General features: G+C 38.3%; 1 protein-coding gene across 1 annotated transcript in view; it reads left to right on the forward strand.

The window, feature by feature from the left end:
* The window catches only part of lrp2b (low density lipoprotein receptor-related protein 2b), a gene marked incomplete at its 5' end in the record, with an annotated part of 91,891 nt that overhangs the window by 14,522 nt on the left and 61,450 nt on the right, over nt 1–15,919 (forward strand). Inside the window, 20 exons of the mRNA XM_079850880.1 lie at nt 1,317–1,433; nt 2,373–2,501; nt 2,865–3,034; nt 3,125–3,348; nt 3,447–3,653; nt 4,497–4,699; nt 4,802–4,942; nt 5,068–5,277; nt 5,637–5,832; nt 5,990–6,115; nt 6,275–6,405; nt 6,552–6,689; nt 7,824–8,102; nt 8,188–8,427; nt 8,606–8,728; nt 10,338–10,454; nt 11,254–11,631; nt 11,744–11,992; nt 12,897–13,105; nt 13,235–13,419. Of these exons, the coding sequence (XP_079707006.1) occupies nt 1,317–1,433; nt 2,373–2,501; nt 2,865–3,034; nt 3,125–3,348; nt 3,447–3,653; nt 4,497–4,699; nt 4,802–4,942; nt 5,068–5,277; nt 5,637–5,832; nt 5,990–6,115; nt 6,275–6,405; nt 6,552–6,689; nt 7,824–8,102; nt 8,188–8,427; nt 8,606–8,728; nt 10,338–10,454; nt 11,254–11,631; nt 11,744–11,992; nt 12,897–13,105; nt 13,235–13,419 (3,772 nt within the window). The remainder of the gene's footprint in view (nt 1–1,316; nt 1,434–2,372; nt 2,502–2,864; nt 3,035–3,124; nt 3,349–3,446; nt 3,654–4,496; nt 4,700–4,801; nt 4,943–5,067; nt 5,278–5,636; nt 5,833–5,989; nt 6,116–6,274; nt 6,406–6,551; nt 6,690–7,823; nt 8,103–8,187; nt 8,428–8,605; nt 8,729–10,337; nt 10,455–11,253; nt 11,632–11,743; nt 11,993–12,896; nt 13,106–13,234; nt 13,420–15,919) is intronic.

Raw genomic sequence — 15,919 nt, forward strand, 5'->3', positions numbered from 1 at the left:
GAGTTGCCGAGTTCTCCTTTAATGGTCCAGTGGTAGAACTTTCGCCAAGCGTGTCAGAAGTTATGAGTTCGAATCCGCACTCAAATAGTTTTTTTTTTTTCTCGTATAGTTCTTTTTCTCATCAAAACCGATTATGTTCATTAGTGGTTGTATATCAAGCAGGGACACGTTTGTGTGCATTATGTTTTGTGATTTCAACAGACCGAATAGAGTATCCGCAACGGATTGAAGCGCGCGTCCGAGTGAAGACAGTGCGGCATGTGCACGAGCCACACGAGCGGCAGCGGCAACGAGCACTTTGATCCCTTGATTTAAAAAACACATTTCAGCGCTAGATCGTCTCTTATTTAAAAAAACGAACAAAATGAATGCTCTGCCAGTTAACTGGAGATGTTTTATTTATTTGTAGAATTGGTACATTCGTGCCGCGAGATGTTTTAAAAAGTGGTGGGGACAAAAAAAAATAAAAAAAAATTTTTCCAAAAAAAAACAAAACAAAACAAAAAAAACAGCTGGATTGCGAGGCCCCCTAGTGGCGCGAGGCCCTGTGCGGTTGCACAGTTCACACAGTCTATGCGACGGCTCTGTGCGTAATAGCGCCCCCTACCGTGTATAACAGTGAAAACATGGATAGCCAGGAAATTCAGATAATGGAAAGAGTAAAGTAGATTTGAAGTAAATAAGACTGGCCTACTTAAAAATTCTGATACTCAGAATTAGGTGTTCACGTCTTGTGCAATGTACAAAAATATAGTTTTTTTTAGAAAACCATTAAAGATGCGTATTATGCGACCCATATAAAATACTTAACAAATAACTGAAGTGCATCGAAGTTTGTATTACCTATTTAATTGTGTGTTGGAAATACGAATAGCGGTCAAATACAATAGATCATCGCCAAAACATGGCATGGATCACTTCGTTGAGGCGGCATTTCTTCCACTTCTTAGTACTTTTTTTTTTTAAATACATTTAATGGATATAGCAAGTTAATTATAACATTATCATTATTTTACTTTATTTTCCTGATCATATATACACAGGTCATAACATAAATGTCTTTCAGTGGTGTATGAGATGGGGGATCCCTGATTACAGGACAATTTAGAGTATTTTATTGAGTATTTATGTGTATTGAGTTTTTATTTCAGTCACATGTAAAGGTTAAAGTCACATTTTATTATAATACTCATGATGACCAGATGTTCTTTGATGTGTTTCATATGTTATGCATGTGACAGACAGGCTGTGATCACTCAGCTGCCCCAGATACTTACAGTAACTAACTACCTCTCATAACACTCTCTGTCCTGTAGGTTTAAACCAGTGTTCTGCTCTGAGCTGTGAGTACCGCTGTCATCCCAGCCCGCAGGGTGGAGCCTGCTACTGTCCCGATGGCTTCACTGTGGCCAATGACAGCCGCACCTGTGTGGGTCAGTGCATGAGACCCCTTTATTATCTGATTACAGATAATATTTCTATCTAAATCTGGATAATACCACATTATACTAGACAGAATAATCTCTGTGAGTTTATACAATCCAGTTTTTTAGAATAACCCTTAATTTATTGGATTAGCACTTTAAGACGGATTTAGCATGTGGGTTAATGACTAATGAGGTTGTCTGAGATTATGAAAAGGAGAAATCCTTTAAAAATCTAGTTCAAAATGCAAGTAGAAATGCAAGTTCTCAGAAATGTAATTTTTGTATTCAGATTGCTTTCATACATTTTTGATAATACAATGTTATACCTTACAACTCAAATGCATGTGAGACAGAGGTGTATAATCCAGGGGTCAGAAAGTAGAAGTCCTGCCATATGTTTATTCTACCCATGAACTCAGCCATCTGATTTCACTAATTAGTTCTATCTCCTGGCTGAATTAGCAAATCCAGGTGATTGGAACAAAATACTGATGAGGACTTTTACTTTCTGAACCTGGACTTTACACCTCTGATGTGAGAATACATAATCATTGTTGTTTAAAAAAAAAAAAATAATAATAATTTTAGGTATTATAGTTTTCATTTTACACAGGAACAAAATGGCTTCTTGTCACATGACAATAAAATGGCTTTCTGCAGCTTGGTTTTGCAGCACTTTGATTTGATGGACAAAAGTTTAAATATTAATCATATTTTTAGACAGATTTACTGCTTTTTTAAAAGTGAAATTATATACAATCTCTGGACTTTTCCACCAACTAGACATGACTTTAATCCCAACAAAAATATCAAAATTACTTTTAATTCAGAAATGTAAAATGTATTCAAGTCATTGTAAGTATGAATGCATTTATGATTAACTTAATAAATCTGGATAAAATAAATGAATCACGTCATTGACCCATGTATGTGGTTCATCCTCAGACTATGATGACTGTAAAATTTGGGGTATATGTGATCATTTCTGTGAGGATCGCCCAAGCACACATCATTGCAGCTGTGCTGATGGATATTTCCTGGAGCAGGGTCATGTCTGCAAGGCCAATATTTCAGGTGAGTGGAAAATAGAACTGAAAATGCTTTTAACATGCTCAAATGTGTCAAACATAATGCTTGCCTTAATGAATGGTATTTCTAAATTTAATTCTAATGTAACTGTTTGAGTTCGAAATTGTAATACAGGATCACAGTAGCCCTTCCCACAGTACTAGGAATCCCATTCAAAGAAATTTTGTAAAATATGTAATTTAGTAATATAATGCAGATAAAAATAGAAATAGTATATTCATATAGTCAAATGTTATAGTATTATAGTCAACAGTTATTTCACTTTTTAGGCTGCACACAGCATTTTAGAATTGTATCTACATTTTCAATAGTACGTTGTAATGTCTCTTGTCTTCTTGGTCCTCACAGGGGGTTTACCACAGCTGATCTTCACAGATGGGCGTGATATCAAGATGGCAGATATACATGGGCGGTTTATCAGACTTCTAGTCCAATCAGATGGTAAAGGTTACGCTGTTGGTGTTGGTTACAACTGGCACACTCAAAGGATCTTCTGGACAGATACCAATTCTCAGAAGGTGTTTCATGGTTTATAGTGTGAAATTACAATGTACTGTAAATGTGAATACAGTTATGTTCACAAAAAACAACAACAAATTTTCTTTCAGGTTTACTCCATAAATTTTGATGGTAGTGATAAGAAGGAGGTGCTATCTGAAGCAGTGCATAATGCCCAGAATGTGGCTGTGGACTGGATCAACTTCAAGCTCTACCTGGTTGAGGAACGTGTGGAGAGAATTGAAGCATGTGATTATGATGGGGGAAACCGTGTCACGTTGATCGCAGAAAACTTGGTGACTCCTCACGGGCTTGCTCTGGACCCAACTGTGGGGTAAGTACAGTTTGTGTGTGGATTTGATTCAGTGTGTTGTAAAGGAAACTTTAACTCATCTACCTTCTTGTCTGATTGCTCTATCCTGTCTCCTACAGATATATGTTCTTCACAGACACTGGCTATAACACAGATAATGTAAAATTGGAGCGGGCCTTCATGGATGGTAGTAACCGGTTTGAGTTGGTTAAGACCAGACTGGGTTCCCCTACTGGAATCACCTTGGATTTGGTTACCAAAAGAGTTTACTGGACAGACAGCCATTTTAACCTGGTAGAGACCATCACATATAGTGGCTTGGACAGGTATTATACTCCGCAACTCGCTATTTTAAACCTTTTAGGATCATGTAAATGAGTGGTTCTCAACCAGATGGCCAGAGCCCACTAGGAGGCCTTAGCAAATATCCAATATCCTCAATATGACCTAAAATGATTTAAAATAAGGCAAAAAACAATTACAAATCAGGATATTTCTTATTTTATTGCATCCCCTCAAAAATAGTTTTATATATTTATGAAACACACTTTGATGGGATTTGGTCAAATTCAGTGGATTTCATCCTATGTCAAAAGTGAGGAACAAATTGTGATTTATACAGAAAAAAACTGATTTGTAGATGTTCTTATGCATACGCCAACTGAAGAGCATGTGTACAACCTTTTTGTGCTCATTATATACCAGTAATTAGAATAATCCAACATTGTTTATTAAAATGTAAAGACAAATAGACAATCAGGTTAGTAAAAAATAAGGTGGATAAATATGACCATGATGATGAGATACTTCTTCTGAACCATAAAGTGGTAGGCCTATTTGTGGGCATTCTGTAGGTGGAGATGATGCGCTTGTTCACATTGCGCTCAAATTTAAAATGAAATGCGATTTATAAAGTGGGATGCATTTAGGAAAAAATGTTGTGCTTATGGACATTTTATCAATCGTTCATAGGATCATTCAAGGATTTTTAAAATCCTTATCGAGTAAATTATGAAAAATTTACTGTCATGGGGCCTTTTAAACATTGTTGTCGACAATGGGGGTCTTTGTAGACAAAAGGGTTGAGAACCACTGATATAGTGCTTTTTTTTTTTTTTAACTGATTGCTAAATTTATGTTTATATTTGTGCTCTCAAATGTGCCTCCAGGAAAACAGTGCTGAATGGAGGTCATCAGGTCCCCCATCCTTTCGGGATTTCGGTATTCGAGAACCATGCCTTTTTCACTGACTGGGTCAAGATGGGTGTGATTCGAACCAACCGCTTCAATGGCAGTGACCCGACTTTTCTCTACCGCTCCACTAACAGGCCTGGACAAATTGTGGTTTCCCATCCAGCTCTTCAGCCCTTCGGTGAGACAAAGTTGAATGTTTATAATACAAACTATATAATACTCACAGAATTAACAAGGCCAATGCTAAGTATACATCATAATTGGCCTTTTCTGACCGCAGTGATAAACCCATGTGGCAGACACAATGGCGGGTGTCAGCAAATCTGCCTTCTGAGTCACCGCACTGACAACGATGGACTGGGTTACCGCTGCAAGTGTCGCCTAGGATACGACCTCCAGGATGACCGCCACACTTGCTTTAGTGAGTGACAGACAGAGCCTGCCCGGCAAATCATGAACCTCACTGTTTGTTTTGTTTGTTCACAGGCTTTATTTTCAGTTCAACTGCACCAGATCCTCTGAAACAAACATGTCTGTCTCTTTCAGAGATTAAAGATTATTTACTGATGGCTACTGCACAAGCGGTCAGGGGGATTCCTCTTAACGTGTCTTCTCAGGAGGATGTCACCCTGCCGCTCGCTGGCATGGCCGAAACCTTCTCTGGTTCTGGAGTGGAGTATGATGGCTCAGTGGAGACAGTGTTCTACAATGACAGAATGCGGCAGCTCATTTACAAATCACCCATCAATGGCACCAGTGAGTCACCGGAAAACACGCAGCTTTTTTGTTGTTGTTTTTTAACAATTGGATACTAAACTTTTAAGTGATTTTCAAACTTTTTTATGCGAAGTAACATCTTTGATTAAATCCAAACAGCAATGTTAAAATTAATCTGATATTATAAATAAAACAAGGATAAAAATAATTCCATAAATGTAGTATTTATTGCTTTTTAAATTAATTTTAAATATTTATAAAAAAAAATTAATTAAAATAAATTGCAAATATTTATAAAATAAAATTGAATTCATATATAAAATTAGCAAATGGATTTTCACCATTTTCATTAACATTTTAATAAAATATAAAATCATTATTTTGTGGTTATTTCTCAGATCATGAGATCCTGACCGGTTACAGAGTGGGCTCTGTGGAGTCAATGGCATATGACTGGACCTCTAAGATCCTCTTCTGGATATCCAGCACCTATCGCACCGTCTCAGCTTTTAAAGTAACAGATGGATCAAGACGGGACATTGTTGTTAAAAACTTGAAATACCCCCGGGGGATTGCTGTGCACCCCAGTGCAGGGTATGAGACATCATGGGCAAGAATACATAATTCAGAATACCATTTTGTGCTAAATAAAACATCTTTATAATGTAGTGTAAATACAGAATAACTTAATTACATATAAGACCTAAATAATCTTAATAATCTAAATAAAGCTCTATTTTGCGATTTTTAGATACCTCTTCTGGTCGGATTGGTATCGTCCAGCTGTGATCACCAGAGCATACACAGATGGAAGCAATGCTGTTCCTCTAATTAACACAACACTTGGCTGGCCTAATGGACTTGCTGTGGACTACCTGTAAGGAAGTCCTCTTAAAATAAACCATTTGATTTCTGAAATAGTTTGTAAATGAGATTAATTCACTTTCCATTCATATTTCATTCCGACACTAAGATCAGTTTGGACAATTAAAAAAGAGGGCTAAAGGCTGTCTTAGATGTTTGTTGTGCTCCACAGGATGGATAGGCTATACTGGGTTGATGCGCAGCTGGACCGGATTGAGCATGTGAGCATTGATGGGTTTGACCGACAGGCCTTCTCCAGCATTGGACAAATCACTCACCCTTTCTCACTTACGATACACACAGGTTGTCACTTCTGTGTTTCTTTAGTCATCTCAAAGCCACATTGTGATGTTGATGTTGAGATGATTTTAAACTACAAAGACTGTTATCCAGCATTTTTTAGATTTGTTCCACTTGTCACTGACTGATCTGTCTCCTCCATTTGTTAGATCATTTGTTTGTGTCAGACTGGAGGACGAATTCTGTTTTCCGAATGAGGAAGAGGGATGGTGGGGAAAATATAGTTCTCCGAAAGGGCATCTCAGGCATAATGAATGTTAAGGCCTATTCAGCTGATCTCCAGGACTGTGAGTGACACAGATAAGCAGATGGTCACAGATTCATTATGATGTCTGCAGTGCCGAATTCACTTCATATTGTGACAGGCAAAATAAGTTTTTGGGTCCCCCCCAAAACCCTCACAACCGGTAGCTTATATACATACAGTATATCATCGCTGTCTGGCGTAAACCTCAAATATCCAAAACCACTATACTTTTCAGGAAATTATTATTATTTATATTTATTTCAAAAATAATTAAACACTGTGTTGTCACAGTTGATATTATTGATATTGTGGCTTTATATGATCAGACACTTGCATGTGTCAAATGGAGTTTTTTTTTTTGTGTGATTGTTTATTTATTTATTGCAAGGTTGAAGATGGTCCACATGTGCGACCACAAATAACTATATACAAGACCAGGGTTTACTTGTAAAAAAATAAAATAATATATATATATATATATATATAGAGAGAGAGAGAGAGAGAGAGAGAGAGAGAGAGAGAGAGAAAGAGAGAGAAAGAGAGAGTTACTTGAGTAAAGAAAAGTTGTACTTATTCTAGTAACCAGGTTTTTTTTTTTTTTTTTACCCTTGCTGCTGCAAATATGCAGAGACGGTCCAAACTGCGTGTGGCATTTCATTCACGATAGAGGCGGGTGTAGTTATGAGGTTTTACTGACAATTTGAAGATCCAATAGAGATACAAGATTTAGAGATTTAAATTTAGATTACGAGGTTTCTGCCCGATATTTAAAAATGTGTTAATTTAGAAATTAATTGTCTTACATTGTTTTACCATTAGAGTGAAATAATAATAATAATAAAAAAAAAAAAAAACTAAAACAAGTTTTCCTCACTGTAATTGGGCCCCCCTGGGCGTGCGAGCATAGGTACGTGCCTAATGCCTATGCATAAATCTGGCTCTGGATGTTCGGCCACCCTGACATTTTAAAAATTTTCACCCCAAGAAAATTTGTTTGTTTTTTTATTCGGCACTTAAATGCATTCCCATCATAGAAGAGGTGTATTCATGTTTTTTTTAATAAACAAATAGATTGGACAAAAAAAATATCCTTGTACTTGTTAGATGTAAAGTATTATTTGTCACATGCAAAGTAAGTGATAATCAACTACTTTAATCTCATTGCTGTATACAGTATTCAAAAGCAGATGCAATCTGATTCCAAACGGCCGCTGCAGCCACTTCTGTTTCCCTACGCCTGCGTCCAGCCGTGTGTGTGGATGTCCCTACGGCATGAAGCTGCAGGACAACCAGAGAGACTGTGTGAAGGATGACTCTGAGCCCCCACCAGATGATAACTGTGGAGACTATGCTTTTCCCTGTGACGGGGGTCGATGTGTGCCAAATTCTTACCGTTGCGACGGTGTGAACGACTGCGTCGACAAAACAGATGAAGCCAACTGCACAGATCCAGGTGTGTATGAACATGTGAGTGTGCTTGAGCACCACCTGAAGACCTAGACATGTCTATGAACATCTCATTTCACCTTTTTAATCAGGTACAACCTGCTCTCCATATGCCTTCACTTGTGGGAACAAGCATTGCATCCCTGCTAGATGGCGCTGTGATGGACATGATGATTGTGGTGATGGTACCGACGAAGATAACTGCCCCACACGTGGTCCAACCACCTGCCCATCCAACCTATTCGCTTGCACCAATGGAAACTGCATCCCAAAAGCGTGGTTGTGCGATGCCTTCAACGACTGTGGCGATGGTTCTGATGAGAGACAGTGCAGTGAGTATTGAAGAATTTCAATGTAGGGTCAGTGAATATGCATAAATGTTTATTGTCAGACATTTTGATAAAAAAAATACACTCTGAAAAGCCCTAGCACTGCCCATGTACACAAATTTGACACAGCAATACATTAAGTTAATTATAACCACTGTCATTCTCCTCTGTCCTCTTCCAGATTCCACTATCACCACCTGCCAGCCTGGCTTCTTTCTGTGTCCAGATCACCGCTGTATCTATAACTCATATGTCTGTGATGGAGACCAGGACTGTTTGGATGGCTCTGATGAGAAGGACTGCGGTAAGACAGTGATTTGATTTTTAAGGCGAGTCACTACAGGCAAAAAGAGTGTTTTTTTAGACTAGTGGACAGAAAACATCCAAAATACACTTTTAACTGTGTCTTTTAGAGCACTTTATCTATTTGCGTCTGTAGATTTCAATTACAGTATATATCTTTAAAGGCCGTTTTCTCAAAATGATTTTTTCTCCTACATTGAGCCAGAAATCTCCACTTCAGTAACACTTACATACACCAAACTTACTTTACAGTTTTATTCTTATCTATATTCTGAAGGTTTTTACAGAGGGGTTTGTTCATATATAATTTTCCTGATTTTATACAACATTTTATTCTTAAAAAAATGGCGAAAATGTATTTATGTGATAAATGAGTGATAAATAGAGATATCCAAAATCCCCTCTGTAAAACCTTTGACTCTAATATATAAAAAAAATGTAACAAGAATTTTGAACCTGACTTTATCGAATGTTCAGATTTTTGTTCTAGAAATGTATGCAAATTAGTAATGCCTCATTTGCATATTTAAACACAAAATTTCAGAAAACTTGTAATACATTTTTTTTTTGCAATTATTAATGTAATCAATCAACTGGTGAAGCATGGTGATATTTATAAAAAAAAATGTTTTACCCTATTCACCTGGGGTGTCTCTCCAAGTAGGAGGTTAAACGGATCATTGTTTATCCGTGATCCGTACAGAATAGGCCCCACGGTTCGGCATGATTCGTGGATTAATTGCAAGTTTAACTACCATAGAGTGAAATTTTATAATTCACACACTTTTTGTCTTGCTAGTTTACACATTCAATAGATTTTAAACAATTCCAGTGCTAGAAGAGGCAAAAAAGAATTTAATGCAGTACTCGTACACTGTTATCTGTGCGCACAGCAGCACAGACCCAAAGCGCATGCACACACAGAGAGACCTGTTTCAGTTCCAAATTCAGTTCTCAGAATTGATTCCTCTTTCACGTCTCCTTGCACTTGGATGGACAAATACACACAAAATTATGTTAAAATACCCATCTCGGCAATCATTCTCATAAACACCTTTGGTTATGTCTTAAGTGAACATAAACAGTTGAGAAAGATTTTGTATGTGTATCATTATATTGGATTCATTAGGTCTTAAAGTGACAGCAGTATACATTTCTGCCATTGTCTAGTTAATGTAATTAATGTAAATCAAACAACAAAACACAATCTACATAAAATTTCTACAGTGAACATTTAATTATTACATTTCTGTACCTGAAATAAATACTACAGTTAGACCTTACTTTATTTCTAACTGTTCACTTGCCTATTAAAATGTTTGAACTTTATTAGATAAGTAGTTTTTGCTGTGGTATCGGAGTACTTAAAGTGTCCTTTAAGTAATAAATGGAAAGCAAAGTTAAGCTTGTGCCTTTTTAGAGCAATGACCATATCTCAAAATCCAATCAACAATCAATTCATAGAACCAAGTCCTCACCCTACATTTTTTCTTTGTTGATAATCTGTTACACTCGGATGTACATCACAATACGAAAGAAAAGATCTGTAACTAGTTCTGTTTCAGACTTTAATTAACATGGATGACATGAATGTTTTGTTTTTTGGGTAGTGTACTCCTGTTCGACGTTCGAGTTTGCATGTGCCAGTGGAGATCAATGTGTGAGTCAGAGCTACCGCTGTGATGGGGTTTATGACTGCAGGGATCACTCAGATGAGAGCAGCTGTCGTAAGTTATATGTGTTTAGAAGTCCTCTTTCAGCTTGGTTTTAGGGGATCATATGACATAAATTTGGTTATTTTAAGACTTTTTTGCTGTTAACTGTGACTCCATGTCTGTGAAAAAAAAAAAAAAAAATGAGATTGATGTTCATGGAAGTGAATCAGTTTTTACATATTTTAATTTCATTGATATAAGGCACAACATAAAAGGTCTTGCAATTCTTTCATAATTATTTTTTTGTCAACCAGTATTTTAATCTCTATTAATTTTCCACAAGGTTTACAAATTTCACAAATATCTAAATACATTTTAAAACCTTGATTTCTGTCATATAAAATATATAAATATAAAAAATAGAAATATTTATTTATTGTAATTGATGTTTTATTGTTGTTGAAAATAATTTATACATGGGATTGTGCCATATATGTCATCATCATCTTTATATGGATATAAGCTACTAAATGTGTATCTAGCAGTGTAAAATAATGCTAGTGATGACTAATAGCTGGTGTTTTAAACAGGGTTAAAACACAGAGGTCATCGTGCCTTTGCCATTGTGGGCCCGACACTATGGAATAGCTTGCCTAATCATGTTCGCTCTGCATCTGACTTGTCAGTTTTCAAGTCACGCTTGAAAACACACTTTTATTCAATTGCTTTTAATAACTTGTAATTTGTATTTTATTTTTCTTGCTCTGTCTGTTGTGTGATATTTTACTGCTTTGTAAAGCACATTGGTCAGCTTGTCTGTATAAATGGTGCTATATAAATACATTTTGACTTGACTTGACTTTATGTGCAGCCACACGTGGGCCAGGTCTGTGCCATGATGATGAGTTCCAGTGCCAGGTCGACGGATTTTGCATTCCGAAAGTGTGGGAATGTGATGGTCATCCAGACTGTGAGGATGGCTCTGATGAGCACAATGGCTGCCCGCCCCGTACCTGTAGTTCTGTACAGTTCCAGTGTGCCAATGGAAACTGTGTGCCTCAGAGCTGGATTTGTGATGGGGAAAATGATTGCAGGGATATGAGCGATGAAACAAACTGCCCCACTCCACCATTCAGCTGCCCATCAGGTCAATGGTTGTGTCCCACAGACCAGGTGTGCATCACAGAGGCTCAGGTGTGTGATGGCCAGAGAGACTGCCCAAATGGAGCTGACGAGTCTCCCCTCTGCAGTGAGTTCTGCTGCTGCTCGAGTAAAGCAGGTGTTACATGTTGCTATATGTTGTTGATGAACTTCTCAGACTGTTTTTCTGTCTCTTTCTTTCTTATTATTGGTCTTATTAGATGAAAATGACTGTCAGGTAAATAATGGGGGCTGCAGTCATGGTTGTATTCAGGGTCCATTTGGAGCTCAGTGTACCTGTGACCCAGGATTCCAGCTGCTGAACGACTCAAAGACCTGCGATGACATAAATGAGTGTCTGATCCCTGGATTCTGCAGTCAAACCTGCTTCAATGAGCGCGGCTCCTTCCGATGCTACTGCCAAGATGGCTACCAGCTGGAGCCAGATGGACGTACATGCAAAGCCATCTGTAAGTAACAACTCGATCGTTTATACATCAAACATGATTGTACTAAGATTTTATGTTGCTGAATTGCATTTCTAGTCAAATGGATAACAACTCAATGGTTTTAAAGGGTTAGTTCACCCCAAAATAAAATTTCTGTCATTAATTACTCACCCTCATGTCGTTCCAAACTCGTAAGAACTTCGTTCATCTTCGGAACACAAATTAATATATTTTTGATGAAATATATTCTTTCTGATCCCTCCATAGACAGCAACGCAACAACCACTTTCAGGTCCCAGAAAGGTAGTAAAGAGATCGTTAAAATAGTCCATGTGACTCCAGTGGTTCAACCTTAATGTTATGAAATGACGAGAATACTTTTTTTGCGCAAAAAACAAACAAAAATAACGACTTTATTGAAGAAATTTCTTCTCTTCTGTGTCAGTCTCATACGCGGTTGACATAGTAAACACACTGCAACGCTTCCAGGGTCAGAATGCCGACTTTGTATTGGTCAACTCCTGCTTCAGCATCACACGCATGTGCCGTGGTGCTCATGTGAACAGCGTCTGCCAATTGGCGTCGACGTTCTGATGTAGAACCCGGAAGTGCTGCACTGTGGTTACGACGTGTGGTTACTCTTCCCTTCATAAAATTAAGGTTGAACAACTGGTGTCACATGGATTATTTTAACGATATCTTTGCTACCTTTCTGGGACCTGAAAGATTGGGAACGACATGAGGGTGAGTAATTAATGACAAAATTTTCATTTTTGGGTGAACTAACCCTTTAAGGCTAGTTCACACTGCTCCAACTAACACCAAATCCAAAACATTTCTTGTGAAGTAGTTTCAAAAATTGTTTGTACAGTAATATAAGAATAGTAAAACCTGAAATCTGTGGGAAATATGTAATCTGCTCCAGCCCCAGGTGATGCCTTACTTCTGGTGGCCAGGCGCAGTCAGATTGTCGCTAACCGCATCTACTTCAGACCACCCCTTGTCAATCCCGTAGTCAGCGGCGTGAGCATCGTTGCTGTAGACTTTGATAATGTCAATAAAAGAGTCTACTGGGGTGATTCATCTGAGAAAATGATCTATAGTTCATTCCAGAATGGCACAGACAAAAAACAGGTAAGTAATAAGAAGAAATAAAGATTTGTTGTCTTATAGGGCTTATGAATTTCATTGTATGGATATATTGGATCTGTGTTAATCAATTACAGTTCAGGATTAATTAATTTGGTGATGTCGATATATTAGGTGTTCTCATCAGGCCTGATGGTGCCTGAGAGTATAGCAGTGGATTGGGTTGGTAGAAACGTTTACTGGACCGACTACGTCATGGAAAACATTGAAGTAGCCACTCTGGATGGCCGCTTCAGGAAGATTCTGATTACCAAGAATGTCACCAGCCCTCGTGGACTGGCTCTAGACCCCCGCAACCAGTATGCATATTGGACATACTTACTAATTTGTAGCTATTTAATGAAGTTTGAGAGACTCTTGAAAATGAAAATTCTGTCATAATTTACTCAACATGTCATTCCAAACCAAACATTTTTTAAAGGGGTCATATAATGGCATTTTTGTATAAGCTAATATGATTCTTTAGGGTCTAAATTAATAGTTTGTAATATACTTTAATTAAAAATTCTCATTAGTATTGTAAGAAAACACTAATTTTACCTAGTCAAGAACAGCTCTGTTTTCAGCACGCCGTTTAAGTGCATGTGTCTTTAAATGATAATGAGCTTTGCTCACCCCGCCCCTCTGTTCTGTGCGTAATGCATACACAGTTTTAATAACACAATAACCATAACGCGTTGTTCATTATAAACGTGGGATTATGAATTATATTGAGAACGTCGTACATAGAAAACATGCCGTAATGTACCCTGAGTGTAAACAGCCGCATTCATCGTGAAGTGTGTAAGCGATTTGCAAAGATTAATATAAATATTAATATAAAGGTTAATAAAACGTTACACTCACTTCAGTTATTCTGGAGGTGCAGCAGGAACACGAATAGTTGGTACCGATCCTTTTTTCAGGAGCAGCTTCTTAGCAAAACCAGCTTTATAACGTTACTGACCCTCGTTTGTAAAGCAGTCTGGTGAAATGATTCGCGCATTGACGTTGATCATGGGGAATATTCCCTTCGAAAACAAACTCAGCCACTGCGTCTTCAGCGGTTCGGATTTAGGAACATCAAAATGACTGCTGTGTTCCTTATTACACCCAAGAACAGAACAGCACAATCCCTTAGATGCCATTCTGCTCATAGACAGTGCTCCAACGTTTCAACAATGACCGTGGCGCGCCGGTCCACGCGGAGTATGATTGACAGCTCGCTCACGAGCGAGGACGGGTCAGTGTTGAAACGCTGCTGTCAATCAACAATCGTGGGAGGGGCGTCGATTTTGTGACGTCACAAAATCGAACGGCTTGATTTGAGAGAGGGGAAAACATATAAGAAGATTAAAAAAAAAAACACTGGATGGATTTTTATCATTTTATGATGGTTGTGTACAGGCGCTGCCAACACACATTTCAGTACAATCAACTTGTAAAAGTGCATGTACCATTATATGACCCCTTTAAACAGAAATTGCTTGATGCAGGAGAACAAACCTCATTGGTCCTTGTGGAAGCTCCAACGTGCTTGCATGACCCACGAGAACAAATCTCTTCAGTTCTCTCATGTTAGGCAAGCACGTTTGATATTCCGTTAACCACATTTGATGTGCTCTATGTATTTGTGTTAAAGGGGACCTATTATGCCCCTTTTTACAAGATGTAATATACGTCTCGGATGTCCTGTTAAATGGGATGCTGCTGTTAAATGCTCTGGCATGGAGATAAACATGGCAGACTGTGTACAGCTCATTTAGGGGCGAGGTCTATGCTAATAGACATATTAGCAGCAATATCACCCTGTAGAACAAGACTGGTTGCCCACTGAAGCTAAGCAGGGCTGAGCCTGGTTAGTACCTGGATGGGAGACCTCCTGAGAAAACCAGGTTGCTGCTGGAAGAGGTGTTAGTCAGGCCAGCAGGGGGTGCTCACTCTGCGGTCTGTGTGGGTCCTAACGCCCCAGTATAGTGACGGGGACACGATACTGTCAAAGGGCACCGTCCTTTGGATGAGACGTAAAACCGAGGTCTGACTGACCCGAGGTCATTAAAAATCCCATGGCACTTCTCGTAAAGAGTAGGGGTGTAACCCCGGTGTCCTGGCCACATTCCACCTATTGGCCCTTGCCAATCATGGCCTCCTAATAATCCCCATCAACTGAATTGGCTCTATCACTCTCTCTCCTCTCCACCTATAGCTGGTGTGTTGTGAGCGCACTGGCACCGTTGTACTGTGCCTGCCGTCGCATCATCCAAGTGGATGCTGCACACTAGTGGTGGTTGAGGAGAGAATCCCTGATATGACTGTAAAGCGCTTTGGGTGTACAGTAGTACATATAAAAATCGCTATATAACCCAGCTGGCATTTTAACGTAGAGTCAGCGTTGAATCAACGTCAGGTGTCAGTGTTGGATAACCGTTGGATTTTGTTTAGATTTTGCAAATCTAATCAACGTTGAAATAGCAACGTCATTCCAACGTCAATCGAATCAACGTTGAAATAGCAACGTAATTCCAACGTCAATCTAATCAACGTTGAAATAGCAACGTCATTCCAACGTCACGTTTCTCAACATAGGTGAATTTGCCAACGTTGAATCAATATTGATTTTAGTTTAGATTTTGCAAATCTAATCAACGTTGAAATAGCAACGTCATTCCAACGTCACGTTTCTCAACATAGGTGAATTTGCCAACGTTGAATCAATATTGATTTTGGTTTAGATTTTGCAAATCCAATCAACGTTGAAATTTCAACGTCACTATAAAGTCCTGCTTTTCAACATAGTTTATTTTGTTAAACTGTTTTCAC

Source organism: Squalius cephalus (genome assembly GCF_949319135.1).
Source record: "Squalius cephalus genome assembly, chromosome: 19".
Classification (NCBI taxonomy): Eukaryota; Metazoa; Chordata; class Actinopteri; order Cypriniformes; family Leuciscidae; genus Squalius; species Squalius cephalus.